At 49.7% G+C, this 27,037-nt stretch overlaps 2 protein-coding genes across 3 annotated transcripts; one reads left to right on the plus strand and one right to left on the minus strand.

The window, feature by feature from the left end:
* Positions 1 to 3,561: 3,561 nt before the first annotated feature.
* Positions 3,562 to 7,992, minus strand: LOC100545607 (green-sensitive opsin). The gene is made up of 5 exons (XM_003212975.5): positions 7,420 to 7,992; positions 5,591 to 5,759; positions 4,242 to 4,407; positions 3,876 to 4,115; positions 3,562 to 3,693 (listed from the first exon to the last, which is right to left on the minus strand). Exons 1-5 carry the CDS (start codon positions 7,778 to 7,780, stop codon positions 3,562 to 3,564), a joined length of 1,068 nt encoding a protein of 355 aa, XP_003213023.1. The 5' UTR covers positions 7,781 to 7,992.
* An 11,132-nt stretch (positions 7,993 to 19,124) lies between these two features.
* MLN (motilin) lies at positions 19,125 to 25,200 on the plus strand. 2 transcript variants are annotated; one of them, XM_010724334.4, is made up of 5 exons: positions 19,125 to 19,181; positions 21,104 to 21,229; positions 22,690 to 22,803; positions 24,199 to 24,307; positions 25,061 to 25,200. In XM_010724334.4, the coding sequence occupies exons 2-5, from the start codon at positions 21,113 to 21,115 to the stop codon at positions 25,066 to 25,068; spliced, it is 348 nt and encodes a 115-aa protein (XP_010722636.2). In that variant the 5' UTR covers positions 19,125 to 19,181; positions 21,104 to 21,112; the 3' UTR covers positions 25,069 to 25,200. The 2 variants fall into 2 exon arrangements, with proteins under 2 accessions (XP_010722636.2, XP_085066609.1); XM_085210483.1 differs by lacking the exon at positions 19,125 to 19,181 and adding an exon at positions 19,617 to 19,756.
* The last annotated feature ends 1,837 nt before the right edge of the window (positions 25,201 to 27,037 follow it).

Consider the following 27,037-nt stretch of genomic DNA (forward strand, 5'->3'; position numbering starts at 1 on the left):
TGAGCTGCGTGAAAATGAGTTAAGGAATCTTGAAATCAGCTTCCCATTTGTCTGCCTTCCCAAATCCTCAGAAATACTCATGTACTTACATCAGCAAACCACAGTTCCAGCATGAGGAAGGTCCCATCCCATAGGAATGGGGCCAGGCCCACCCTGCACTGCTGCTCTGCCCCATGCTTGGAGCTGCCCCCAGTTCTGTGGGGCTTTTGCTGGACTCTCAGACCCCAGGATGGTCCCCATCCACGCAACCCATGCACAACCTCTGGAATTCAGGCTGGGTGAGCTGCTGCACCATCATTTAGTGACAACCCCCTCGGGGCAATGCATGCAAGTGTACCTTTTTGTCATGCTGCCTTCTGAGCAGCAAAAATACATAGATATGCATCCGAACCAATCTGAAACACGGGGTCAGGAATGTGGGCTACTGCTGCTTCTCTTTGTAATCTCCTCTTAAGTGTTACATCTTCTGATTGCTTTTGTCAGCTCTCTAAATTTAATAAGTGAACTAACCATCTTCTCCTATTGTTCACATATAAATAAGTTCTGGATCGATAAAGAACATCTGTAAAAGCCCCTGAATCTGATGAATGAGGGGAGCGTGGCTGCGGGAAAATTACGAGTTCACATCTCCAATGGTGTTTAAAACAAAGTGTGGGGAAGGAAAAATGGAGAGCTGCTCTCATTTGGATGCTTTCAGACACTGAGAGACTGGATCCACGAGGGCTATAGGGGAGGCCTTGATTTCTTGGGGCAGGCTCTGCGGTTGCTGCACTCTGAGAGCCAAATTGCCATACCCTGGGGAAAGCAGAGCTACAGGTTGGATGCTTGCAGTGTTTGCAGGGATTTTCTGAGGGAAAGCTGAGCAGTGGGCCGGGTGCACTAAGGAGGTACAGCTATTGCTAAGGAGATCTCCCACTGCAAAGCATCTCAGGGGTTGCAGGGATGGGACACATGCTCGTGACCTCTGCTGGCTTTGCAGAATTTGAAAACAAAACAGAACTACGAAATGAAAACTTAACTTTTTGCAAAGCTTTTGCCCATCTGGCAAAGCAGCTGGCGGGAGGAGGCATTGCTACAAGCATCTGCTGCTGCCCGGCCAGCTGCAGCACCGTGAGCAGAGCCACTGCAGGGTGATCCGTTCTTCCCCTTCTGCACACCCTAAGACCACCACCGCAGTGTCCCTGCTCCATGGGCTGCTCTCCCTCCACAGTTTCCATCCTCCCAGCATCACTGCACAAAGCAACGGTCACAGATAGATGCAATATTTTATACAAAGCAAGACATGAGAGCCCAGGAGCAAAGGGCTGTGTGGTTACAGAGGCTGTGTTCCCAAGCACGTTGCTTGCAGAAGTCCACAGGTGGGATGATGCCAAGTGGGCTTCCTTTGCATGTAAAACAGTTGCCGTGCTTTCACCCCTCCTCCCTCACCTCACAGAAGAAAACGGTGCTGTGGTGATGCAATGAAAGAGGGTCTCAACACCCAGCACAGAGGGATGAGCCATTCAGCACAGCCATCAGTGCCGAGACCCACTGCTGCAGCTTCCCTGTGCTGGATCCTGGATGGGAGCCCTGAAGCTGGGCTGGTGCAGACGGGGTCCCGCTGTGTGCAGGGGGAGCTGGGGCTGGGGCCCCTCCCCAGGGCACAGCTGCGCTTAGAGCTTCTATTCCTGTGTCCCTGCCCAGGGCACAAGCTTTGGGCTTCCCATGGGTTTGGTTTAATTTGGACCAAAGGAATGGGAAAAATGTGTGGGAAGGGGCATGTGTGTGATGAAAGGAGGGGGTGGATGTGGGCAGCGGTGCAGTTGGCATCACCTTTGGTTACAAATTCCCTGACAAAGGGAACACTTTCTCCCTGTCTGCCAATTTGTTAATGCTGCTGACTCTTAGAGCCCTGAGGAGAGGGGAACTCGAGCTCTGCAGAAAGCACCCCAATGAAGCTTTATTTAAAGGCTATGTGGGGATGCTTAAACATGAAAGGGAAAAAAATAATGGCTGTTGCTGGACTGGGCAGTGAGCAGCTCTGCCTCCAGCCGTGATACAGCTGCTCTTTGCCCTCCCCACACCTCTCGTTGCCTCCAACCCTTTTGGTGCTAATAGAACTACTACATTACTGGGGATGACCACTGGTCTCAGCTCTGTGACCTGGGCTCAGTACTCACAGATCCCCATTTCCTGGCTTCAGGGAGAGCTCCAGGCTCATCTCCAGCTGCAGCACAGTGTCTTGCTGGCCAGACAACATCTCATCAGTGCAGCCCAAAGAGAAAAGACGAGGACTGAGCATCTTTATTTTTCTCCGTGCTGCTTCTGTTTATTTCCTATTTTTTTCAATCCCTACTTCTCAGCCGTAGAAGTCCTTGTGCTGACACGATGTTATTTATTTATAAAATATGTACAGGAAAGCGGTTGGGGATTGGTGCCACCCTCCAAGGCTGGTGGTGCGTGTCCAGCTGCAGCCAAGGTGAGAGACAGTTTCTGTGCCTCAGAGCTGGGAGAAGGAAAGGGCCAAGAAAGATAGAGATTTCAAAGGATGCGAGCAAATATTTACAGGTTCCAAGACAAAAATATATATATCTACAGTGTTGTCTTGGGGATACAGGGAGTCGGTCTTGAAGGAGAGCCCTCTCACAGCTCCATTTGTTATATTGATTTATAAAGACCGCGGGTATCGATCGCTGCCGGCGGTGCCGTCAGTGGGGTGTGCAGCCCTGCAGGGATGGATCCTCTGGTGCTGGGATGGGGCAGCTGGGAGCACTGTGGGCACAGACTCGTGCTGCCGGGGTTTGCGGTGGTGCTGTCTTTGAATGCTTATTTTTTGGAAATAGACTCTCCCTTGGGCACCAGGGGGAGGGGGATGCTAACAGGGGAGCAGGGAGGAGAATATTCAAGTTCAGGTTTTCCCACTGCTGTTGCAGTGTGATGTGAAGCAAGAAGGGATCTCTGCTGGCACTTGGGGTGGGTAGGGAATATCCCCAAATGCTGAGCAGCTCCCAGGAGCTGGAGAAGGGATCTGACTGGATTTTGGTGCTGTAGAAGTGCTATAGAGGGTGAAGAACATGGGATGGATGTGGTGCCCTGGTGGGAGAAGTATCTACCCTCCTTGCTGCCCACCCTGCAGCTCTGCATGTGCGTTTGGGAACCCTGGGAAAGGTGTTTGCATACAATGCCTGGGTCAGAGAGTCAGTTCTCCCTTCTGGACCAGTAGGTGCTACAAAGGGACTCCTCCCCCTCCCCATAACAACCTGGGGTTTCTCTTTCCCCTCTTCCCATGTTCTTGTGCCAGGATGGGTTTAGCATGATGTCAGTGAGCAGGGTGTGCAGTGCTCAGGGGAAGGGCTGTGGGAGAGCTCAAAGGGCCATGTTGGCACCAGGGGGACAACACAGCTGGGGAAAAGAGATGTAGCAGCAGCAGCACATGCACAGCTGCTTTGCCAGGCAGGAGCATGCAGGACAGCAGGGGAGGGCTGCAGCGTATAGAGGAGTGACTGAGTGGAACGTGGTTGTGGGTGTGGGGATGTCTCGGTCCCCGAGCTCGGCCGTCACCCAGTTCAAACTGTCCATGGTCTATGCAGGTGAAACTTGGCTGGAGGAGACGGAGGAGACTTCAGTCTTGCTCTGGGATACGGTGGAGGAGACATCTTCATCACCAAAAGGGTTCTTGCCACAGCAGATGGTGGTGATCATGCAATTACGGAACTGGGAAGATAGAAGGAGAATTTCAGCACTCGAGGATTGTGAGGGTGTGCTGTGGGACTGAGAACTGCCAGCGACCCTGAGCTCTGCTGCTCCCCAGGCTGAGATGCAGCTGGTGGGGATCGAGGTGCCCATGGACACAAGAGCCCAGGGCAGGGGAGGGGCCGTGCCCCAGCACATCTCACCTGCTTGTTCATGAGGACGTAGATGATGGGGTTGTAGAGAGAGGAGCTCTTGGAGAAGAAGGCAGGCACTGCCATCAGCGTGGCTGTGAAGTCTGCTCCCTTGTTGGTGAAGATCCAAAATGCCACTACAGCATAGGGCGTCCAGGCCAGCATGAAGCCCAGCACCATCAGGATCACCATCCGCGTCACCTCCTTCTCTGCCTTCTGGGTGGTGGCTGACTCCTGCTGCTGCGCGGCTGCCTGCAGGTATGGGGCAGTGAGGGGCAGCCCTCAGGTTTACTCCCCCATGGCACCACACAACCACCCCTGTTCGCACTGCCCATCCTTTCCCCATCCACCTCTCTGCCCCCCAGCTCCGGGCGTTACCTCTCGGACTTTGCAAATGAGGCGCCCATAGGAGAAGAAGATGACCACGACTGGGATGATGAAGTGGATGACAAACATGTAGAGGACGTACGACTCGTTGTGGTAGTCAGGGTTGTGGGTGTAATAGTCGGGGCCACAGGAGCACTGCATCCCCTCCGGCATGTACCTGCCAGCAAGAAATGTTCAGACCATCACCAGGATCCTCCCTGGGGACAACAAAGGGTTTCTACCTTGGGACCACCTCCCCCAGGGATGAAGTTGCTCCCAGAATGGCGCATGTCGGAGCTGCTCTCTGGCTTCTCCTCTGCACCCTGCTCGTTGCCCCATGCTCCTGCTCTCGCTGGCTTTGCAGCACAGCTCCCATGGCTTGAACCACACTGACACACTGCGCTTGGGTGCGCAGCATCGTTTTGTTGTGACACTGCTTCCTCCCACGGGCAGCAGGCTATTTATTTCCTTCCTACGTGGCTGAGCACTTGCCTGCCGGGAGCCACCTGCTCGCTCCCTCTGCAGATGGAGGGATGCTGAACAGAGATGGGAGCTGTTGGCTCGGTGGGCTGAGCTCTCAGAAGCTTAATCCCTGCAGTTGTGTTGGGCTCATGTCATCGTAGCCCTGGCTTAAGAGTACACTGCAATTCAACCAAGGACCTGCCTGGCCAGGGATTCTGACACAAGGCTGGATGGGGGTTGTCTGCCTCTGTCCCATCATAGGGTTGTGGTGGCGGAACTTTGCTGCCCCAAAGCTACCTCCTGCCATGCCCAAGGAAGTGGAAGGGGCTCACGATGTCCCGCAGGGAGCTCTGCAGTAGAGTACTAGTTGGGGCTGGAGCTGCATTAGAGAAATCACCTCTAACTTATTCCTCCCCTGTGCACTGAGTGATGCATCCTGGCAGAGGATGTGGGTGCCTGAAGGAGCCAGGTGTGTGCAAGCGTGAGTGAAATTTACTGCAATGCTGGAAAAAGGATAGATGGGATGCAGGGAAAGCATGGCAGAAATAATGAGAAAAGTCCTGTGGAGCTCCCAGCAGCAATGCTGGGGCAGCAGCATGAGTCAGGTTTGCTCAGAGCTCTCTTGTCCACTGGGCTGGTCATTCAAATACCCTTTAGGATCTGCACGGAGAAATGGGCACTTCATAGCATGGGTGGGATGAGCAGTGCCTAGAGAAGCCCTTCTTTCTCTGCAGGGCATGGAGGGCTGCTGCAGCTGGAGATTCTGAGCACTCGTGAGTCTTACATCTGAGCTCACACTTCCCTGTCACACTCCATTGCCTCTTGGGTGAAGCCCGGGAAGTGCCATAGCCATAAGCACATCTCCTGTCCCACCAAAGTGCTTGTGTACCCCGACTCACCTGGACCAGCCAAAGAGGGGTGGAGCAGCACAGGAGAAGGCCATGACCCAGGTGAAAGCGATTCCCATCATGGCATGGGTGGCAGAGAAGCGGAAGTTTCCCATGGGCTTGCAGACAACGATGTAACGCTCTATGGCCAAGACCACCAGGGACCAGAGGGCAACCTGGCCTGCAGGAGGGATGGAAAGAGAAAGATTGTGGTGATGGTGAGAGCTCCTCCAGCCTTGGTCTTCCCTTCACAGGCACAGCAACGAGCAGAGGAGATTGGGATCAGATAACCAGCATCCTATTAGATAATTGAGAATCTATTGCAAATGTGCAGAAGGCTGGGAGCTGAGAGGAGTATCTGTTCCTCAGTGGGATGCTGGTGATGGAGGAGGGGATCATTGTGGTGTTTTAATCATTTAAAAAATCAACAGAGAGAATTCCACCTGGGTGTAAGGATGTGTAATTTCCGGTAAAGACACCAGATGTGTCCAAACCTGTTGGTGCCTTTCGATGTGTATTTCATGAGTCTTCCACCACTGCTGGATCGGGGGGTGGTTGTGTGGGTGGACATGCATGCACATGTATTTATAAAGGATAATTAAAACTTCAGGGGATTGGGAGCATTTAGTCAGTGCTGTAAGCCTGCTAATGCCCCCAGCTGTGATAATCTGCTGATAACTACACCCTGTGCTAGGATTCGCTGGAGACCTGCTGCTCAGTGACTGCTTGCTATCAAGCCTTCCTCCTTGTGCTCAGGAGCCTCCTTCTCTTTACTAGCTAGGAAAATTGGAAGTGTTAGTAATGCATGCTTTCACAACGGGAGATGGTGCAGACCCATATGGTCTTCTGCATCCAAGACAACCACTCCCTGGTCCTTGGCTTTGATCAGGATGTCTTACTTTGTTTTGCTTAACAGAATATCCATCTTTTGTTCAGACCAGCTTCACTGCAGGAAATATCCCATTTAGGGGGAAAAAAGTGAAGAAAGGCTGTGAGTCTCTGCACAAAGATTTGCAGCTGTCAGATAAATTAGAAGGTGTTGTGTGGGCCTGGATGGCTGTGTGGGCTGGGGGTGCAAAGTGAATTTTTTCTGTTTTGCAGAGGGGCTTTCTGAAGGGTGAAGCGTTAGCTACACTCGTGTCCCTGAGAGAAGAAATAAGGAAGCTCCCATGTGCAACTAAATCAAATGCAAGTGGAGCTGAGTTGAGCAGTTGTTGCTAAACCTGGAATCCTCCTTCCCCTCTGTGCTGCTGCTCTCCTTTTCTGGTAGGGGCTACCTCAGCTTCTTTTTGCCCTGAGATGAGCTGTCACCACTCCCCTTGTCTTGCAGTCCTCCTCTCCACACCATACCCTTTCTGTGTGGTCCCTTTCCCACTTTGGGATGTCTCTTTCCCCTTGGAATCCTCCCAAATGCTTCACCTTGGAACAAGGTGGCAAAGATGCACGATGTTGACTCCAGGACATTGGGTGGCCATCCCCAGAAAGACTTTGCTAGCTGTGCAACTTAGATCCAAGACCCCTGGATTCATGCTGGGCAGCTTGGCCAAACAACCCCAGGTTTAATTCTGCAAACCAGGACCCCCTCCCATTTCCTTGCAGTGATCATGCTGTAGCGGTGAGATGGGTGCTTCTTGGCATCAAGATTAAGCTTGCATAAGTCTTTTTTCCTTTCCATCTTCTAGCCATAGGGAAGAAGCACCTTGCATGAGGAGCTCTGCCCCATGCAGCCAAGGCCATCTCATCAGCCCCATGAATACGGGATTGGGTTTCTAAAGCCCTATAAAGAAGCAAGACCACCCTTTGCCCAGCCTCACTCCCACATCCCACTCTGCAGCCATTACCTCCCAGAGTGGCGAAGAAGCCTTCCACGGCACAGCCAATGGGACCGAAGACGAAATATCCATTCCAGGCTGTGTAGAAAGTGACGGTGAAGCCGAAGCAGGCCATGAAGAGGTCAGCCACCGCCAGGTTGACCAGGATGTAGTTGAGCGGCTGCCGGAGCTTCTTGTGTTTGAAGGTGACCAGGAGGGTGAGGAGGTTGATGGGCAGACCAGTGGAGATGAGGAAGAAGATGTAGCAACACACAAGGCGGTATTTCCAGGGCTCGGCTAGGTAATACTGGGGGTACTCAAAGGGGCTTCGCACCACCCCTGTCTTGTTGGACATAGGCACATAAAAATTGATACCTTCTGTCCCATTCATCCTGCCAGTATTATGGCAGCTGCTTTGCGTTTAAGGGTATTTTTTCAATCAAGTGCTCTATTGTAATGAATTTTGTTTCAACCCCAATTACCAAAAAAAAAAAAAAAAAAAAAAAAAGGGAGGGAATCCCCAACCCAATGGTAATAAATAAATAAATAAACACCCCACCAAAAGATCCCTCCCCCAGCTCCGAAATTTAATTAATGACTAAGAACACCAGTAAATCCCAGGGGAAGGAGAGGTGGTGCGTTGGCCCCGCGCCGTGCTGAGGGTGTTGGTGCCGTGTGCCCAGGGAGGTTTTATACCTTTGGGCCTTGTCGAGGGAGTGCGGGGGGAGGCCGGATTAGGGGCTAGGCTAAGTTTGTATGACAAGGGCAACGGGATTGAGAGGGGCTGATGGTTTAAGCACCCTCTAAGTAGCCAGTTGGCCCCAAAACCTGCATTAAAGCGTATTAATTGGCAATAAGTGTTTAACGTTGTTTAAGGAGTTGTGGGAGGAAGGGAAGACCTTTGGAAAAGGGGCAATGGCAGGAGGAGAGGTGGTGAGTTGGGGAGCGGGTCCTTTGGATGACTGATGGGAGAAATGGGTCTCTGCTTGAGTCCATGTTGGATCACAGCCTGTGGGGCATCCCTGGGTCAACCTGTGTTTGGGGCCTGAGGGGTACCCAGCTCTGCTTCACTGCCCTTGGGAAAGTTGCTGGGGGGAAGAGCAGAGAGAGATCGGCCACACTGTGCTTCAGGTGCCTGGTTCAGTGTGAGCACCACGTGGTTTGGGTTCGTGTTTCCATCACAACTGGGCTCTGCCTGTGTGAGTAAGGGCCCCTACATGTACAGCACTGGGCAAAGGCAGGAGGGGAAGTTGCTGCCAGCCCAAAGGCTGCCATCTTGGTTAACAGAACGTCTGGGGGGCAGTTGGGCTGTGCTGCACCCTGATTGCACTAGAGTGCAAAGGGCTGGATATCCTCTTCTGTCTTCCTCCTGGTCTTCCGAGGAGGTGGTGATGATCATCTCCCACCTGCACCTCCTCCCCGTCCCAGGTATCTGGGCTGCTGTCTTGGTTGCAGTGTTGCTAGGATTGGCAGGGCTTGGGAAGGGTCCTTGCCCACAACACTAGAAGTAGCCTGGCAAGGTACTGCAGTTTGCTGGAGAAGCAGAGTATGAATGCAGTGGAGGAAGGAAAGGAAATGTTGGTGAGGTCCTGAATTCCTTCCAGAGATGGTGCAGAGAGAGCAGCACCAGCTTGTAGGTGCGTTGGGGTGGAAATAAACTTCTCCTGGTCTCTAAGCACTCATCTTATAGTGTGGGATTCCCATCCCAGAGCACACAAGATCATGAAACCTTCTCAGCAGGGTCAGCCATAGCTTAGAGCACCAATGCTCCATCCTGCCCAAGCTCTTCCCCATTTCTTCCTTCTGGGTCATGGGTGCTCCTTCTCCATGAGACCTGCCTAAGACGACTTAGTGAAGCTCTGCCATTAATCTCTGACATCTGGTGGCGTTAATGGCCCTGATCTGTTAATGCAGTAAGCTGCTAGCCTCCTTCCCACTGCTGCCCTCCACCAAGGCAACATAGATGGAAAAAGTCAACCGTGTCTTGCTGGAGGAATGAGATCTGCAAGACTGGAATGGCTTGGAACTAGAGGGCAGGAGCAGAAGGCTGAGGGGTGTGGGTAGGATGGATGATGCCCTAATCGCTGGCCCACTGATCCATCTGCACAGGTCAGAGGAGCAGAAGTAGGACATGGCAAGAGTAAATGGGTCACAGCAGCCTCAGGTGCCCTGAGACAAGTGATCCCCATGGGATGTCCGTGCCTCTCAGGAATATTTCCCTGCACATCCCATGACACTGCCAGCCGTGAAATTTCCAGTCTGGGTCTCTTTTAGATTTTCCATGAGATCATCCCCGAGGGAAAGAGGTTTGTGTGGAGCAGTCCTATGGCTCTACTTCTCAAAGCTTTCACCTGTTTCATGCCTTTCCTGACTCCAGTCAGGATTCTGACTCAGTTGAGCATGTTTTTGCATATAAAAAAGCACGTGCAGATGTGAATCTCAATTCCAGTGTGCCACTCCCAATTTCTATGCTAGAAGGCAACTCTTCAGATAGAAAATATCACTGATTGTTCATCTTCAAAAGACGTGGACTTTGCTGGCTGTGCCAGGAGCATATGAAAGATCTGTTTTTTTCTCCAAGGCTTTATATAAAAACATGGTTATTTCACGGGAGAGTTCGTTTTCACCTCCCCATGTTTCCCTGTGAGACTTTCTGCCACATTTCATAGTGTCTCATATTCTTCTAAAGCGTAATATAGTTGTACAAAGGAAGCGGGTCTGAGGGAGGAGGAGGTAAAATGAAAGTCTACTTTGGATAGTGCACGGATGCTGTGGGAAAGGATCAGTAGGATCATTATTGGTATAATCGCCGTCACCATCATTTATTGATTTCTTTATTTTTCGTTTTAAGTTTTCCTTTGACCAGAGCAAACCTTCTTCTCTCTGCATTCCAGCTAATGCATGGTACGACTTTGGCTTTATGCTTGGCACCCAGACACCTTTCACATGCAGGATTGCCAACAGTGGGACCAAGAGGACTTTCTCTTGGACTTCTCCCACTCTGGGGAGCTGAACACGAGGCAGGTAAGCCCGAGCCACACGTGTCCTGCTGGAGGGTCTGAACGTGGCTCTGTCCCTTCCCAGCTGTCCTCGAGAACCCAGCTTTCTCCCTCACAAGCTGAGGTTGGTGTTTTGGCTGATCCTCCAAGGTCGGAGTCGATGTGGATTTAGAGCTCTCTGCAGGTCAGCAGCCAGCAGAGCAATGCTGAAGGCCTCGAATCAACTCTGCAGAAGAAAATGATACCGGGGAGGTTAGCTGGTTCCTCCAGGACGTGTCCTGAATGCAACCTCGCTTCCTTCGGTGTCCCTGTCACAGAAATGGAAAGTGATGGCTTTAATTTGGTGTCTCTTAGCAGGGAAACTTTACGGGCTGTCTCCCAGAGAGCTCTCAATTGCTTTCTGTGCCGAATCTATGACAAAGAAAGCAACAGCAAAATCCAGGCCCTGTTTAATGCAGGAGGAGAGGCTTGTTTCTTTGTGTTTGTCCTTAAGAAAAGGAAGGCTTTCTTCCCTCATGCAGGCTTTTCTGCTTTGCTAAGCTCTTTGAGATGAGATTCTCTTATTCATTGTTTGTCAGCACATTGCGTGAAGGAGCCCTGAGCTTCTCTAGGCTTTCATGTCCCGTGTAAAGCAAGAAATGATAATTATAATCAAATAACCGAGCTGATACGGTTGGTTCATCGGGCTTCAGTAACACAGCCGTGGGAGGGGGTGGCTGGGAGCCCTCTGCTGCCCCTGTCCTTGTGCAAGGCAGCATGCTGCTCACTGCTGCTTGGGCAAAAGCGAAGGAGCAACTTGCCCAGGGAAACATGGAATGATCCGCAGAGCAAGGGAATGTGAAAGCAACAGAAGTCAGTCCTGAGGCAAGCGGTTGGGCTGAAATTCCATTGATAGACTAATGCACGGGACTTTAAACCTCGGCCACGAGCACCAGATACAAACACTGAATACAAAATGATGTTGCGTTTGCTTCTGTGCTTTTGCATGGTTCTGCAGTGCACTGCTCTGCACTGCTCCTCTGGAGGGGCTCCTTCCTCCTCATGGGCATTTGACCCTGGAAGACCTCACCTCCCCATATCAGATAGCAGCCGCGTGCGGCCGCTGCACTGAGCTGCTTACGCCAGGCTGTGAGCTCCCTTACCAGGAAAGGGGTTAAAGCGAGATAAAGCCGGAGTGTTATGGAGACCATATGGAGGGGAAGAAAACCCTTTATCCTGTAATTGGATTCATTCCCAGCAGCTCCTGGTGGAGGTGAGGCTGAGTGGAGCTGACAGGACGTGATGGGTGAGGCGCTGCCAGCTGCCCCGTCCAAAGCAGGATGTGTGCACACAAACTTGGAGATCAATCCAGGAGATCAAATAGGTTTAAATGTGTGGCAGAGAGGAGGAAAGAGATGCATCTGCAGTTTGGTTTGGTTGGCTGCTCCTTGCCCAGCATAGGTTAACTCAGCTGTGGCTGTTTGCTGTTCCTCTGGGCTGGCACAGCTGCATCCACCCAGGACAAGGACCTAATGGTGCAGAGAGGCTCTGTGCCATGCCCTCGCTTCTCAAAAATAAGAATGCGCAGAAGCCTGTCTCTTGCTTTGCTTTCTGCACCAGGAGCTTTGTGCAGAAGGATCCCATCTCCAGGGTTCCATGCAGGTTCCTTTCACACCCCATCTCCAGGCTCTCACCAGTACAGCTGTACAGGGGATGGATGCACCAGGGCTAGAAGACAGCTGGAAAGTAGGGAGAGCTTCACCACAGCCACCCACACCTCATGTGTGCAGTGCTGGCAAGCGAGCGGGGCCTCATCACCTCCCCTGCTTTTCCTCCTGCTGCTGATCCAGGTAACATCCCTGCAAGAACCACAGGATTTCCTTGGAGAGATGGGAATTCCTTGGGTCCTGTCATTTCCTTGCCAAGGAGCTGAGCAATCCTGGTTCAATTGCAAACCTGCACTACTCAGCATGATGCTGCCAACACCTTTAACTAAGTGCTAAACAAGGGCTGTAGCAGAGTGGGCAGGTTTGCAAGACAGCCTCACTGGCCCTCACTGCAGCACCAGGATGGGCAGCCAGCACTGCCCAGCAAACCAAAGCACCATCACAGCTCTGTATGTCAGCAGCTGTGGCAGGGAGCAAGGCACACACTGCTAAGGGTGATGGGCAATGCAGGTGAGAAGATGCCGCCTGCTGCTGTGAGATCCTTGCCTTGCAAACTGAAAAATAAAAATCAAATCCTTGCTTGGTTTTGTTCTGTTTTATGGGCTCTTCACCACAAGCAGGAGTTAGAGAGGGGTTGCAGGGAAATCTAGGGCTCTGCTCTTCAGGCTCTTCCAGGGGCAGACACTGAACTGCAATGTCTGAGAGGCAAAAGGTAGGTTTTCCATTTAACACCAAAGGTTTGCAGGAGTGCAGCTCCACCATCTCTGTTCTGTAGCACTTTTCCACAGCTTTGAGAAGGGCTGAGCAGTCGGAAAATGGGGTTTAGGCAAACAGGAATAATCTTTTTTTTTTTAATTTGTAAATCCCATTCGAAGTTGAACTCTGTTATTCCTCGGGGCCTTATTGTGGATGTTTGCAGCCCTCTTCAGCGATGCTTTATACATGCTGTTTCGTTTTGTCATAACTGGGTCATTTTATTTTTTTTTTTTTTTTCATTTCCAGTGCGCAGCCCTTGGTTCTCTCTGCAGAAACTTGAAGACTGCTGTGAGAGGGCCAGATGGGAGTAATCTTTTTGGGGAAAAGCATGGAGGAAACATGTGCGGATGGCTTACTTTCTGCTTTTGGAGGAGCCGTTCCTGGTGCCTGGTGGGGCTACCTCTGTGCTCCACCAGTTCTATGGGTCCATGGGCAGCCAGGTGGGTGCTCCCAGCAAAGACACTTTTGGATCTTCTGACGAGAAGCCCTCACATGGCTGCCTTGGCCACCAGCAGAGCCCTGTTCCCTGCCTTATGCCCTACTTTGGGGCTCTTATTTCTCTTGGCTGCAGTTGAGGCTGGGCACCCCGCACTGGAATTCATTTTTGTCCTCTTTAAAACCTCCTAGAGATTTGCTCCAGTCCAAATGTGTCCCTTCCCTCCCTTTGCCCTTCATCCCATAATTGGATTCATCGCTTCCATCCAGCCCAGCCCAGCTCTCCCCATCCCTTTACATAACAGTGCTGGCTCCGGGCTGTGCCTGGCTGAGCTAAGCCTGGTGCTGTGCTTGGCCTCAGGCCATCAAAACCAGCGGAGGGTTTGCACCAATTCCTGTTGCAGGCTGAATCCTGTGCTAGTAAAGCGACTCTTTTCTTTTACAGTTCCTATTCCCTTCCCATTTATTGCCTCATTTTCCTTCCCACATGCAATCCGTGGCACATCCCAGTGCTCCCACCAGGACCCAGGGCACGTGCTCAAGAAAGAAGGTGAATGCAGCAGCCCTGCACATCTGAGCAATGTAATGGCAAGATCACCTGGAAAAAATGATTAATTTCCCACTCCTTTCATTAATATTTATTCTCCTTAATTCTCAATCTTTACTGTTCAGCTCTCTAAAGCTTTTGTGGTTGAGAGGCTTTCACTGAGGTTGCTATTCATCACCTAAGCAAAACATGCACAGATTAAGCAGGCGGTTTGTCAAATCTGAGTCCTGTGCTGGAACCATCACCTGCCCGTACGGACCCACCTGTCCCTGCAGATCATTCTGCTTCTGTCTGACTTTTGCAGGGGGTGTTCCCATGTCCTGCAGTGTTTTGCTAGGCTCTGGGTTTCTCCCAGTGTGCTCAGTGTGCACATTATCTTGCCATGTGCAGCCTTTTTCACCCTGAAGACATCTGACCCTGTTTCCTTGCTGCCTTGCAGAATGAATTGCTGTCCTGAACGTCTGAAAGGAGATAAAGCAGCAGCAAACTCTTCTCCCCTGTTGCAGATAAACCACTATTAACGGCCGAGGCTTTCTGGAATGAAAAGGGTGACTCTCCATTGAAAGCAGCGATAAATCCTGGCCATCCTGCATAATCCAGTCCACCGTATCGGGAAATCTCATGGGAGCTGGCAGCACTGAGAGCAGCAAGGTCTTTTCATGCTACAGTTCTCCCGTGGATGGATAATCTCCATGGCCAACAACTGCAAATGCTGGAGGTTGGATCCTGAGTGCTATTACCTCGGCTTTTACTCCCCTTCCTCCTCAGCAAAACCACTGCTGCCTTCTGCAGGAAGACAGGGTGTACCTGCAAACTTTGCCTGCAAAGGGGATCACAGGGCTGCATTCTGTATCTGCGTGAGCAAGAATATCATACATCATCTTCCTGCTGATCTGGCAGTGCAAGCAGCCCTGCAAAGCAGCGATTTAATGCACTTCTCAGTGCTTGAGCTTTTCGTCTTGCTATGCTTAACCTGATATATTGTTATTTGATGCAGAACAGTAGGGGCAGGTACAAAGAGGTAGCATGAAAATAAAAGGTCAGCGGGTGCCAGGTGCATGTAAAGGCTAAATTGGTCTTTCATCAAATCTAATAAATATGCCTTGTGAGTGGGGTGGGAAATTCCTTTCCTGAAATGCTGAACGGTGTCCCTTCCTCCAGAGCCTCAGCCCAGGGCTGTTGGATGAATCCAGGATGGGGCTGCTCAGTGCAAGGGGACTGCAGTGACAGCCAAGGGAAGAGCCAGGCTCAGCCCCCACTGCGCATGAGGCTGCATTTTCCAATGTTCCTAAAAATATTCCTGAGCCTCTAAGTGCAAAACTGGTGGTTTGGATTTGGAAACCAAAATGGAAACAGATGAGCTGCATCTCATCTTGTTTTCTCACCTCCTCTCTTTTCTCTCTTCACTGGTTCCAGACTGGGGAGAGAATGGCAAAGGAATGACCAAAAATGAAGAAAAACAAAACAAGGAATCATTTTTTCCCTTTTTTTTTCTTCCCCCCTCCCCCCCGTTTGAGAGGCTATAATGTTTTTATAAGCATAGAAATCTGGGTGTGCTTCATTTCTTTTCCTTAAAGGATTAGGAAATGGGATACTTTGGCCCCTGATTCTCCTCTGCCTCTCATGGAGAAGTGAAATCCATCCAGGCTGCGTCCAGAAGCATTTCATGTTATAACCTTTTCAGGCCTGGAGAAGCAGAGGCAGCAGGCAGAGCTTCCAGGTGCCTCCACTTCTGGGATGTCCATCCCTGGTCAGCTTAGGCTTGGTTTGCAGAGAGGCTTTGCGGCACAGATGTGCCAGGCTCCAAACGATGGATGGAGGCCCTCAGGGTGCTCTGCGTGCCCAGAGGAACTCAGCAAGGTGCTGGGATGTAACTCAGGGCCATCCATGGCTTTGCTGTGGTGCTGCTGCTCCATCTGGAGATGCTGGTGCTCAGCTTTGTGCTTGCAGGTACATCAGTTTCTCACCTCTGGAAGGTGCTGTTGAGATGCTCCTCATCTCTGCCACACATCCAAAGCCTCCACTTCCTCCCCCATATCTGCACTTGGCAGCTCCCTGCCCTCAGCACAAGGAACCTCTGGCCATAGGAACCAGGCAGCAGAGTGAGAGGAGAGAGGAACAACACGAGACAAATTCCCCATTAATTCAAGAGATCATTATTAGCTGCTAAAACCAGGAGGGTGAGCTGTTTCGGGGCGTCAGCAGGAGTTAAATCCTTGCTATTGATTCTCTCCCTGCACGGCCATGCATTACCATGACTTACACCACCGAGGAGAAATGGAAGTGGACGTGAAGCAAAAGTGGGGACGGGAGGGGAATGTTTGCATGCTTAAAATATTTATGCCGCAAATTAACATGTGTTTTAAGCCTGCGATTCTTCAAATATTTATCCAGCATGAATATTTTGAAAACTGCATTAAAATTTGCCACTGGTGCTTTATTCATTAGGGGTGTTCAGCAGCCACAGACAGTACTGCTTGCTAAATCTGTAATGCATCCATGCAGAGACAGCATCTGGAGGATGTTGCCTGAGCTGTGAGAAAGAGCTTTCTGCTCCTGCTTCCAAAGCGGGGAGCCTGGAATGAGTTCCTTACCCACATCGACTTCAGTTGTGACTGCAGATGTCACATTCAGCAGCACAAGCACCTGGTTTTGACCCAAGCAAAAATAATCTGATGGGAGTGGGTGAGACCAGTGCTCCCATAGGCACTGGGAAAGGGGAGTTAGGGACTGGGGGAGGCAGACCCATGCAATCCTGGTGGCTGCTGTGGGTCTGATGGAACTGTGGGAGCAAACCAGGCTCTGCCAAGCACAAAGGCAAGATGTTCCTTCTTGTATATGCCAGCCCCGTGCACAGAGGTTTTATAATGGGGAACAGGGGGTGGTCCACCCCATAGCAGCTATCGGGGCTATTGCTATGGCTTGATATCCAACATTACAGCCTTCACTGGGGGGCACCAAAATCCCTGCCCATGTGCAGGGCAGAGCAGAATATGGGATTTCAGCTGCTCACACTCTTCCTGCTCTGCGCCCGCTGCTGTTGCCTGGGACTGGAGCTCAATGCTGGCTCCTAGAGCTGCTTTTCATGCAGCCTCTTTGCCAAAAAACCCCGAGCACACTGCGACTTGGAGGGAAAAGTGCAGGACATGGAGACAAATGCTCAGTGCTGCTGGCACAGGGAACTCACTTTCTCCTGATTCCTTGACATTGCCACTGATACATGGCTTTACAGGCTTTGCTGCCACTGCCCGGTTCCTGTTAAATTACTCCCAATTATGGCAAACGTTTAACTTCACAGAACTGCGAGCAACTCCATTTTGCACATCTGTTTTTTGTGAAGCTTCTCACCTCTGCTGCAATTTTGCTTCAGAAAACCAAGAGAGCTTCCAGGAGCCTGAAGACTGCAAGTTGTTAATGGGACTGCAGCAGGACAGACTTCTATTACGATGCTGGGGGTCAGAATTCCAGCTGTGACTTTTATTTTCGTGTATCCTCGTTCTGTGTCTGCAATGAGGTGTGCCAAGCCTGTCCTTATGGGCAAATGTAAAGGGAAAATGTGGAGGGTGGGAGTCAGGCCCCTTATTTTCAGTTCTGTTTCCTTTCCCTTTTGAGCACGCTTGCATAATGAAGAGGCAAACCTGGCCGACAGCACCCAGCTAATTCAGATATGATTAATTCCCATTTTCTCTTTTTATTTTAAAGGTTGCTCTCTCCGATGAAGTGGAGAGCTTCATCACAGATGGACGGGAAAGCTGCCAGCCAGACACATTTTTGAGGTAAAAGGGGAAAAGACACGGGAAAGTTTAGTGCTTTGCAGAAGTGACCTTTCCTGGTGATTTGTCACTTCCCAACACCATCTGCTGACTCGTCAGCTGCATCCATCATAACTATAAAAGAGATACTGAAAAAAGTCAATTAAAACAGGGACTGGTGTCAAACGGGCTTTGCACAAAATCTGTAGCAAAGGTGGGTGAGAAACAAACCAAGTCAACAACTATTGGTCATCCCCTTTTCATCAGCACACATAGCCACGGTCCCAGGGAGAAAAACTATGCTCACCATTCCAGAAGTTTTATCTCCAAGCCTGCTTTGCTGCCCAGCGATAAGCTGCAATAAATGCATGGGGATCTTAGCGACTGCCGTGTCTCTTAAGGAAGAATTTGGCCCAAATTGAGCAGTATTGATTGCAGTGGCAGCAATGAGGCCATTGTGAGGCTCAGAGCTTGGTGTGTGTGTACACATCGTATCTACCAGCTGCAACTGAAATAGGTGAGAAAAGACACTTTAGAGGCCTGGGCCATAGCTCTTTTCCTCTTGTCTCCAGCAAACGTTGCTCAGTGCTCAAGCATCCAGGCAGAGCACCGCCGTGCTCCCCTGCCACAACGCCCCATGGAGCTTTTGATGCAGGAGGCTTTCATTGCTTCCCCAGCTCATTTCTTCCTCTTGCATCTCCCCAGCTTGAGGCTGCTCACTGTTGGGATTCCTCATGCAGATCTGCTGATTTGCGAGCAGCACCTGGACTTGATCCCAAATCCTCCAGCATCAGCATCTGCCTGAAGGTTTTGTGGGACCAAAGGCAACCCTATGAGATCTTAGACAAATTTCTGTGCCTTATCTGTATTGAGAGAGGTATTGGTGTACAGTTTTGTCCCTGAGGGATGTTGGTGTGTTCAGGACTGTGAGATGCTGTTATTAAGGGAATGGGCCACAGGAGGACTCAGAATGGACAGATAAATCCCTCATACTGCCTTGGCATCTCCCCACTGCTCCACTCATTTTATAAACCTTTTGGTATAGCTTTAGCATGGATAGCTTTCTTTATTATATTAATATTTAGATCCTACCAGGGTATTCGTTGCCTTAAATCAGCGCTTTCACAATGCCAGAGAGTCAGACATCATTCTGCCTTGTGCTGATTTTAGTGGCTTTGTTGTTACCGCGATTTATTAACATTACAGGACAAAGACAATTAAGAATGACATCATTTGACTGCTGACACACCCACATCACAAAATCTTTATCCTGGGGGGCTCACAATCTAAACAGACAAGTTAGGAGAGGGGAAGTTCTCCAGCTTATGGATGGGGAAACCGAGGCAGAGTGTGATCTGCTCTCAGGGCCCTTTGTGGCTGTGGGCCACACAGAGGATAGCTGCCACCAAAAGACAGCAGCCCGGGGAAGCAGGGATGGGGATCACCCTGGAAACTAGAAACTCTTAAAAACCTGATGCAGATAAAGGTGCTGCCCATCTGGTGCACACGTTTCCATGCATGCCAGGCAGCTGCTTTGTGGTGCTCGGGAGTGTGGGCACTGTGCAGGCATGTGATTGTGTGTGGGTATATAAGGGCAGGATCCCAGCCGGGTGTGACAAGGAACAAGAAGAGGTCTGGCCCAGGCAGTGCTCTCCAGGTGGGTGTGTCTGTGTTTGTGCTTCCATTTCCCAGCTCAGTGGGGTGAGCTGTGTGCTCTCACATAGGTGCTGGTGTGTGTTGGCTTCAGCAGCTGCTGCTGAACACGAGAGCTCTGACAAGAAGAGGAAACAAAATCAATGTTTAAGCAAGAGGAAAGGTGCTTTCTGCTCTTCTCCCACAGTGGGAGCATTGATTCCATCAACTCCTGCTCACTGTGAGCACCCATCAGGCACGGTGAGCCCTGGGTGCCCTCTGCACTTGGGAAGCTGCTTTGAACAGTTAGAACTGAAGTCACAGAGTTCCTACCGACAGTAACAGTTTGAATTTTTGGAAGACAGTGCATCAGCTGAGCTCCATCTTGTCGCTGTTCTCATACCAGAAACCAGGTGGATGTTCACCATCCTGCCTCCAAATAGGCATTTCACCCCAAGTTATGCAGCCATAAGGAGGGCTGGGCACTGGTTCACCTGGCCTCATGTGACCGCAGCACTTTGTTGTGCTGATTCTGAACTTGGGATCCTTCTGCTTTGTGCTTTCTCTTTGTAGCTGTGAAGCAAATTCACAAACAACAAGGTACGTATCCGCCTGGAGAGGCACTGAGCTGATGATCTCAGGTCTGGAAAACATGTCCTGCTTACAAACTAAGGAAGGGACATGCATAAAAGATATTTTTTTGACTAGAGTAATGTGCGGGGGTGTTTCTCTGGGGGAAGAGTGAGAATCAATTCGCAGAGGGCTAGTCAATAAGAGATGAAGGAGGTGACTGAGTTTATCTCTTTGTATATGGCAGTACTTTATTGCAATCTTAGAATAAATGAAGCCACACAAGAGATTGATGACACTGAGATAACACTGTGTTATCAGCACATATGCATATCAACACGTTGTATTACAAGGGGGAGAGCCTGAGAAAATCCCCTTTTGATCACTGCAGCAACTCCTGGTTTGACAGCTTGGATGTTGTGGTGTGGGCAGGCAGGGAGGAGCTGCCCTTGTCTGGGTGCCGCATCCAAACCCACTCCCATCAGCCTCCCTGGCCTGGCACGCAGCGATGGATGGGACTGGGAAGTGAGGCAGAGGGGAATACTTATTAACTTCCACTGCCTTCAGTTCAATACTAGCTGATATTTATGTGAAATCTAATTTAGGGGTCAAATTTGACCTAACGATGTCTTTTTAATGGTGTCCAAACAGAGAGGTTTTTGAAACTAATTAAGGAGCAGGTTCCAATCAGGTAGAGTGGTTAAGCTGTGGGACCAGACTTCATTAAATGCATCCAGAGAGAATATTTTAATATTTAAAGAGAGCATTTAATGTTTATATAAGTTCTCTTCCCATCTGAAGTCACTGTTAAATCACTTCAGAAGGTAGCTTTTAAAGCCTTTTATACTTGTCTTTTATGGAGCAAGGCTGGCAAACGCCCTTCGCAGCTCTCCTGGACCCAATGAGGCTTATTAAAAGATTGAGCCCATCAGTGCAGGTTTTCAGGGGTGAGAGATATGAAAACAAAATTTAACAAAGCAGCCGTAGTACATTCTTTCTCTCCTGCAGCATCACGCTCTCCCTTGCTGTCAGAGGGATTGACGAGAGTGTTTTGCTCTGGATGTATGCAGGTCTTAAACCACTACAGCTGGAGGGCTAAAGCTTGCAGAACAGAGGAGTCTTTAACAGTACTGAAGGGCTGGGCTTTCAGTCTCTGGAGATATTGCTCAAGAACAAATCTGTTTACAAGAAACAGTTTGAGAGAGAATTGTCAGTCAAGATGCTTCTATTCTCAGCTTAGGAGCATCTGGAAGAGTAAATATACCTTTAGTTAGCTGGTGGCTAAATTAGATTGCAACTGATGAAAAGCCAAAGGGATTTCTCATTAAATGGCCCCCTCTATTATTACCCTGGCATCCTCCTTCCTGTGTTGTTCAGACTCTTGCGATGGTTTCGAAGAAGGCGGCGGCCGGTTTGCTCCTGGTGTACGTGATGGCAGTGCTGGCAGACCAGGCTGAAGGCTTTGTACCCTTCTTCACCCAGAGCGACATCCAGAAAATGCAGGTAATCCATGAGACAGGCACTGGTGAATAACACAGAGGTTTCTTCCTCCTGAGCTCTGCCAGTGCACACCTTGCACTGTCATTGCCATCATCCACCCCTTCTGTTAGAACAGGAGATGTGACTTTGGCAGTCCCTCGCTTGTTCCAAAGCTGAGGGCTATGGGAGATGGCAGAGACAATTTGTAAGGTGTGAGACTAGGAAGGAAAATCCGGGACTCCTTTACATAAGAAACAGAAAACCTATGTAGGATATCATCTGCTGGTAGCAGGTCTCGTTTTTCTTTCTTCTGTGCTACTGGCTGTAATTTCTGTAAAGGAGCTGCAGCCTCCCATCACCACATTGATGGGTCTTTTTGTTGTAACAAATAATTAACCATCCTCCAGATGGTTGTCACCTCTGGGATGTGCAGAGAGAATGTTTTCCTTTTGATGTGAAACTAATACTGTTGAAAGGTATCAGGCAGGCAGCCTCAGAGACTGCATCTTCTCCTTAAACACAGCCAAAGGGAGCTTCCCCCGCACACTGCAATCCATTGATACAGGGGTGAAATCTTTTTTCCAATACCTACTTGCTTGCTGGATAGTGATTTCTTCTTGTGGGAAGCGCAGACATCCTTCAGCCTCCTTGAAGGAGAGGACCCGGACCCACGCACAGTCCCCAGATGGTTCATACATCGTTACCCTTTTAGCTATGCGTCTGCTGGTGATTGAGGGGCTTCCAGAGGTACGTGGGTGAAATCAGTCTTAGCTTTCTGAGCACACGTTCAAAACAAAGCAAGAGCATAGCAAGCAGTCAGCATGGCACTGAGCACAAACAATGATGCATTTTTCGTGTCCTGTCGTGCTGGTCTTATCCCAGAGCAACTTTATTTTGTTCTGTTCGGGTTAGGAAGAAAGGGAGGATCCTGGAGCAAAGCTTAGCCCCATAAATGTGATAGAATGACCTTGCAGACTTCCAAGAAAGGCTGGCAATATGTAATGTATCCACAGAACTCTCCATTTGCAATGAGGGTGTGCAGGCCTTCATTAAACTTCAGTGCCACTGTGACAGAAGAGAACCAGAAGTGGGCCAGTGGAATAGCTCTGTAAGATCAGTAAATCTCTTCCTGCTGACAGCGTTGTCCTGCACAGATCAAAGCAGTCGTCCAGTAGTGTCATGTTTGCTACAGATCGCTGCCTGCAATCCTGTAACTCAGTCTTACACTGAGCACTGCAGCCCTTCCCGCATATCAGAATTACAGTCCCCAATGCTGTGATGACCGCAGCTGATGGGTCTGTTCCCAAACACCCACCCAGGGAACCACTCTGCATTGGCTCCAGGCAGCAGTTAGACAACCAGCTGCTTGGGTTTTGTGTCCTGTTCCAAGGCACACGGCATCACTGAGATGCCACAGAGCGTGTTTGGTGCCCACATGATGCTGTGTATCACTGCCTTGTTTGCTCTCTGCTGTGGGGTTGCAGGAAAAGGAGAGGATCAAAGGGCAGAAGAAATCCCTGACCTCTCTGCAGCAGCTGGAAGAGGAAGGCTTCTCTGAGCAATCTGGTGCAGATATCGAAGGAATGAAGACTATCCAGGTACGTTGAACCGTGTGGCTCTAAGGATCCTATGAGGACATGCAGTGGGGACAAACAGCCCAAGAGATGTCCTGGCTGCAGACGAGCACTTGGAGATGCCACATGAGAAGACAGTGGGTGGTGTTATGGAGCTCACAGTCATGTAAAGCAATATCACCCATCTCCTACCAGTTCTGCCAGGCAACCCAGCAAGATTTCATCAAAGAACAGCTTTACCTCCATGCCATAAATTATCTTAGACACTGAGCAGCCTGGACACCCCTCAGACCCACCTAGCCTCCACCTTCACACAGGAAGATGGAAACAACATGAGGTCTTTCTTTGCCATTCAGGGAATGCCAGCCAACTGCAAGGCAGTAATTTGTAGCTCAGCAGGTCTGATTTTAACTTGTCACTCTTGCAGGCAGCTCTGCATCAGCTGTCTGGTGTCGCTCACCTCCTATCTCACAGCCCTCTGCACTGGCAGGATCTTGCTTATAAACCGGGGCTCGTGCAGCTGCACCCCCCAAAGGCTGTATACAGAGCAGAAAATTGCCAATTTTAGGGATTTAAGTGCCAGTCTAAGCCCTCAAAGGCATGCTTACTTGGTTAGCTAAGTCTAAAAATTGTGCTTTTCCACTTGAATGCAGGGAGCTCTTTGTCCGGTCAGTGCAGCCGCTCCTGTGGGCAGCACAACTGGCCTCTGCCAAAAAAAGGAGGGTGAAGGTCCAGCCCAAACCACAGGACAGGCAGAGAGGCCATGGAATTCGGCCAACATGCAGGTCAATGTGCAACTGCTCTCCCAAACATGGTGCACCAGCAGTCAATAATAGGATTTAAACGGCAAGGATTCACAGCTCAAAGCATTAAATAACTGGCACTTCCCAGTACCAATGCTCATGCGGCCACAAACCCTCCTGTGCCTCCAGCCATGACTGGAACAACTCTATTTACTGTGGGTACATCTGAGCCATGGCTCACAGCTGGTTGGGCTGCAGGCAGGGAGATGTTTCATCCTACACCTTTTCTTATGCAGGATGCTTCACCAGCATCAGTAAAGCTGATGTTTTGAAGGGTCAAGGTATGAGATAGTGGAGGATTATAAGGTGTAGAAATGATTTTTCTTCTTTACAGTCTCTGTTGCCAGTAGGTGCCTTTATCTGTATTTCTGAGTCAGACTAGAGATGATCCAATATACGAAAACTCTGGCACTTTGAACAGTACACAATTGCATCGGCAGTAGATGGGGCTGAATCCAAAACACTGGTTTTTTTCCCTGATATAATGATCATCCTCTTCCTCTCACACCAACCCCAGACCCTCTACTGACGTGAGCAAAGTGGGGTTGAAGCACCCTGACCTGCCTGCCCATGCTCTGCTCTGCTCCTCCTTCTGATGTTCTTCCTTCCTCCGCAGCTAGCTGTTCCTGTCAGAGCTGGGACGTGGCTCATACTGAGGCAGCTGGAAAAATACCAAGGTGTCCTGGAGAAACTGCTCACGGAGGTGTTACAGGACACCCCAAACGGTACTGGCAGGGGGTTGATTTCTGCCTTGGGAATTCTGCCTTTCTCCTCTCACCAGCTCATCATCGTGGAGATATTTATATTCCTTAGAAGGGCTTTTGTGTCATGTTTGCTCACTTTACAGAGTCCTCAGATACCCCACTCTCTCTCATGTACACACTTTTCTTCTGGGAAGGTTATATGCTCTCTTAGAGAGCTGTCTGTGTCCTAGAGCTGATGTTGACTGTTGGCAGCATTGCAACAATTTCCAGCAGCACCGCTTCCTACCTCCCCACTCCTCCTTCTCAAAAGTCCTCAGTTTTTAGGGTACAATTTCCAGCTGAGCTTATAAGGAAACCTGCACAGGTGAGGCACCTCAGCACCTGCAGCTGTATATGAGCACCTTGGTCCCTACACAGGGACTTATAGTGAGTGAATTAGCTGCAACTAAAGGTGTTGGGTGCTAACAAATCCAGCCCTGAATCTGCTCCTAGCACATGGGAATCGCAAAAAGAAAAGTCCAGGGGCATGATGGATGCAGCTATTCCAGATTTGGAGGGCAATGGAAGCTGTGTTCTCTCCGGACCTTTGTCTGATCTGGGCTTAAACACCCCAACCAGAGGGTCCTTTATCTCTGTGGGAGCTGCTGTTCTGCTTTGTGCTGATTTCAGTTTGCCTCCTTGCTCTTTAGGTGAGGAGCTGAGGAGGAGGAAATGATATATAAAGCATAATGACAAATTTTAAGGACACTTGTTCTTTCCTCTCTTCTCTTTTAGCTGACTGATACCAGCAGCATCAGAAGAGAAAGCGATACAGCTTGCTGAAACTAAAAGACTCCACTTATGTACACGAAATCTGTAAAAGAGATTAACAACAAAATCTGAGGTGAGATAATAAAATGCGCAGTATAATTAAATGAAGGATTTGTGCCTTTTTTCAGCCAGATGGCAAGCAGCAAGTGTGGGAAAGATAAGAAGGAGGGTTTCCAGTTCTAGAGAAATCATCGTCCTTCTGACAAGTGCAGAGCATGCTGAGGAGCCTGAGTAATTAATCTTTGCAAACTAATAGGTTTTAGGCCTCCCTTTTGGCAAGGAGAGAAACTGAGGCACAGTTACAGGGCTACTAAGCCACACTGGTGCCAGAAGGATAGGACTGGGAGTGCTGGGAGCCTGGTGGGAGTCCTTACCCAGCTCCGCTCACAGGAGGTCACCCCCACACAGCCAGCAGAAAGCAGCTGTGCTCTTCCTGCCTGCAGTCTTAACCCCATCTTGCTCATCCAGGCTACATGAACCTGAACAACATCGCTGGGAACACCCATAGCTATGATGTGAACAGGACACAGTGTGAAGCAACACGGAGCTCCAACGTGATTTCTGGCTCTCAAACAAATCTAGATGTGACATCGTAATTCTGCTTGAACATATTGCTCTCCATTTAACATACCTCTGGCTTATTTTAGAGCTGCTTCTCTATACTGACAGCAGGAAATCTAACATATGTAAAGTAAGGACTGATGAGATCAATGGCATGTACTTGAATATATCCAATTTCAATCCAATTTTATCCTCCTGATCTAACACAAATTCTGTTCTTACTGCGGCTCATTCAAATAGCTGTGTTTGTGCTAGAACAACACAGACACACTTCTACTTCCTCAGTGTGCTCTCTGCTGCAAGCCATCCCTTGGAGAAATGAAATTTCTCAATGTATAATGCAACATCCAGCACAGAATGGATTCCAGTTTTAATATTTGATTCGAAGGCATACTCCTATTGCACAGACGGATCAGCTCAGTGTAACTGGAAGTTTGCAGGGATTATTGCTGAGGCAGGTGGAGCTATGAAATCACTGTAAAAGAGTCTGAGCGGGTGGAAAATAATACATTCCATTAGGGTAAAAATGAAAGCAACTGCATGTCTTGCTGGGCTAGGAGCTCAGCCAGTGCAAATCAATCTGTGGTAGACTGATACCCAAGGGAGGTCTGGCAGGGAAAGCGCAGGCAGAGCTGCACCATGCTTACCTTGCCCAGCAAGATCAGAGAGCACGCTGCTGGCTTTGAAGGGGCACTTAGTATTTCTGAAAGACCCAGATCCTTACCCCAGGCTTAATTTTACCTTGCCATAGGAAAACAAGAAGAGTTTCCACCTGCAGTGCAAACTGCAGAAGCTTCGCTACAAGTCAGAGCCTTCTCTACTGCATCCCATTTTGCCCTTCTCTTTCACTGAAGAGGTTTCTTGGCTGACCTGTGGCATCGAGGAATGAGTACTGCCTAGTGACAGTAAATAGGAAAGTAAACATGAGCCTTTGGGATTTGCTTCTTGGACCATTTCCCACAAGAATGATGCCACAAGAAACTTCTATAAGCAAATCCATTAATGTGACTTTATTGAGATTTCTGCCTTTGCTCCTTCACTCTGACCCAGATGAGCCACTTCTGGACTGCAGCAGCAATGTCTGCTTTCAACTCAGTCCTTGGTTGTGTGCTCTTCCCAGTTGGCCCAGCTATAAATGAACCGTGGGATGCATGGCTGGTTGTGACAGAAACTTCTTTTTGCCTTTTTCTGCAACAATAACTGAACAGTCCAAATATGCACCAAGTACAAGTCAACCTTCAGCTTTTGGAAGAAAATGCTCTCCAAGCTCAGAGGTTTGAGTAAAGGGAATGAAGCAGATATTCACTCAATCATCTCATCTCAGGCATGACTGCTGCAGTCAGGGCAACTTCTTTGGTTAACAAGCAGAAAGGGCTCTGA

Source organism: Meleagris gallopavo, chromosome 28, assembly GCF_905368555.1.
Source record: "Meleagris gallopavo chromosome 28, MGAL_WU_HG_1.1, whole genome shotgun sequence".
Lineage (NCBI taxonomy): Eukaryota > Metazoa > Chordata > Aves > Galliformes > Phasianidae > Meleagris > Meleagris gallopavo.

What these genes read in the sequence shown, in the direction of transcription:
- LOC100545607 (XM_003212975.5), bottom strand. Translation starts at nt 7,780, where the DNA reads ATGAATGGGACAGAAGGTATCAATTTTTATGTGCCTATGTCCAACAAG. An exon ending in CCCCTCTTTGGCTGGTCCAG is followed by an intron (nt 4,408 to 5,590) that starts GTGAGTCGGGGT and finishes TCTTGCTGGCAG; the next exon opens with GTACATGCCGGAGGGGATGC. An exon ending in ACGTCCTCATGAACAAGCAG is followed by an intron (nt 3,694 to 3,875) that starts GTGAGATGTGCT and finishes CTATCTTCCCAG; the next exon opens with TTCCGTAATTGCATGATCAC.
- MLN (XM_010724334.4), top strand. Translation starts at nt 21,113, where the DNA reads ATGGTTTCGAAGAAGGCGGCGGCCGGTTTGCTCCTGGTGTACGTGATG. An exon ending in GCGACATCCAGAAAATGCAG is followed by an intron (nt 21,230 to 22,689) that starts GTAATCCATGAG and finishes GTGGGGTTGCAG; the next exon opens with GAAAAGGAGAGGATCAAAGG. An exon ending in AAGGAATGAAGACTATCCAG is followed by an intron (nt 22,804 to 24,198) that starts GTACGTTGAACC and finishes CTTCCTCCGCAG; the next exon opens with CTAGCTGTTCCTGTCAGAGC.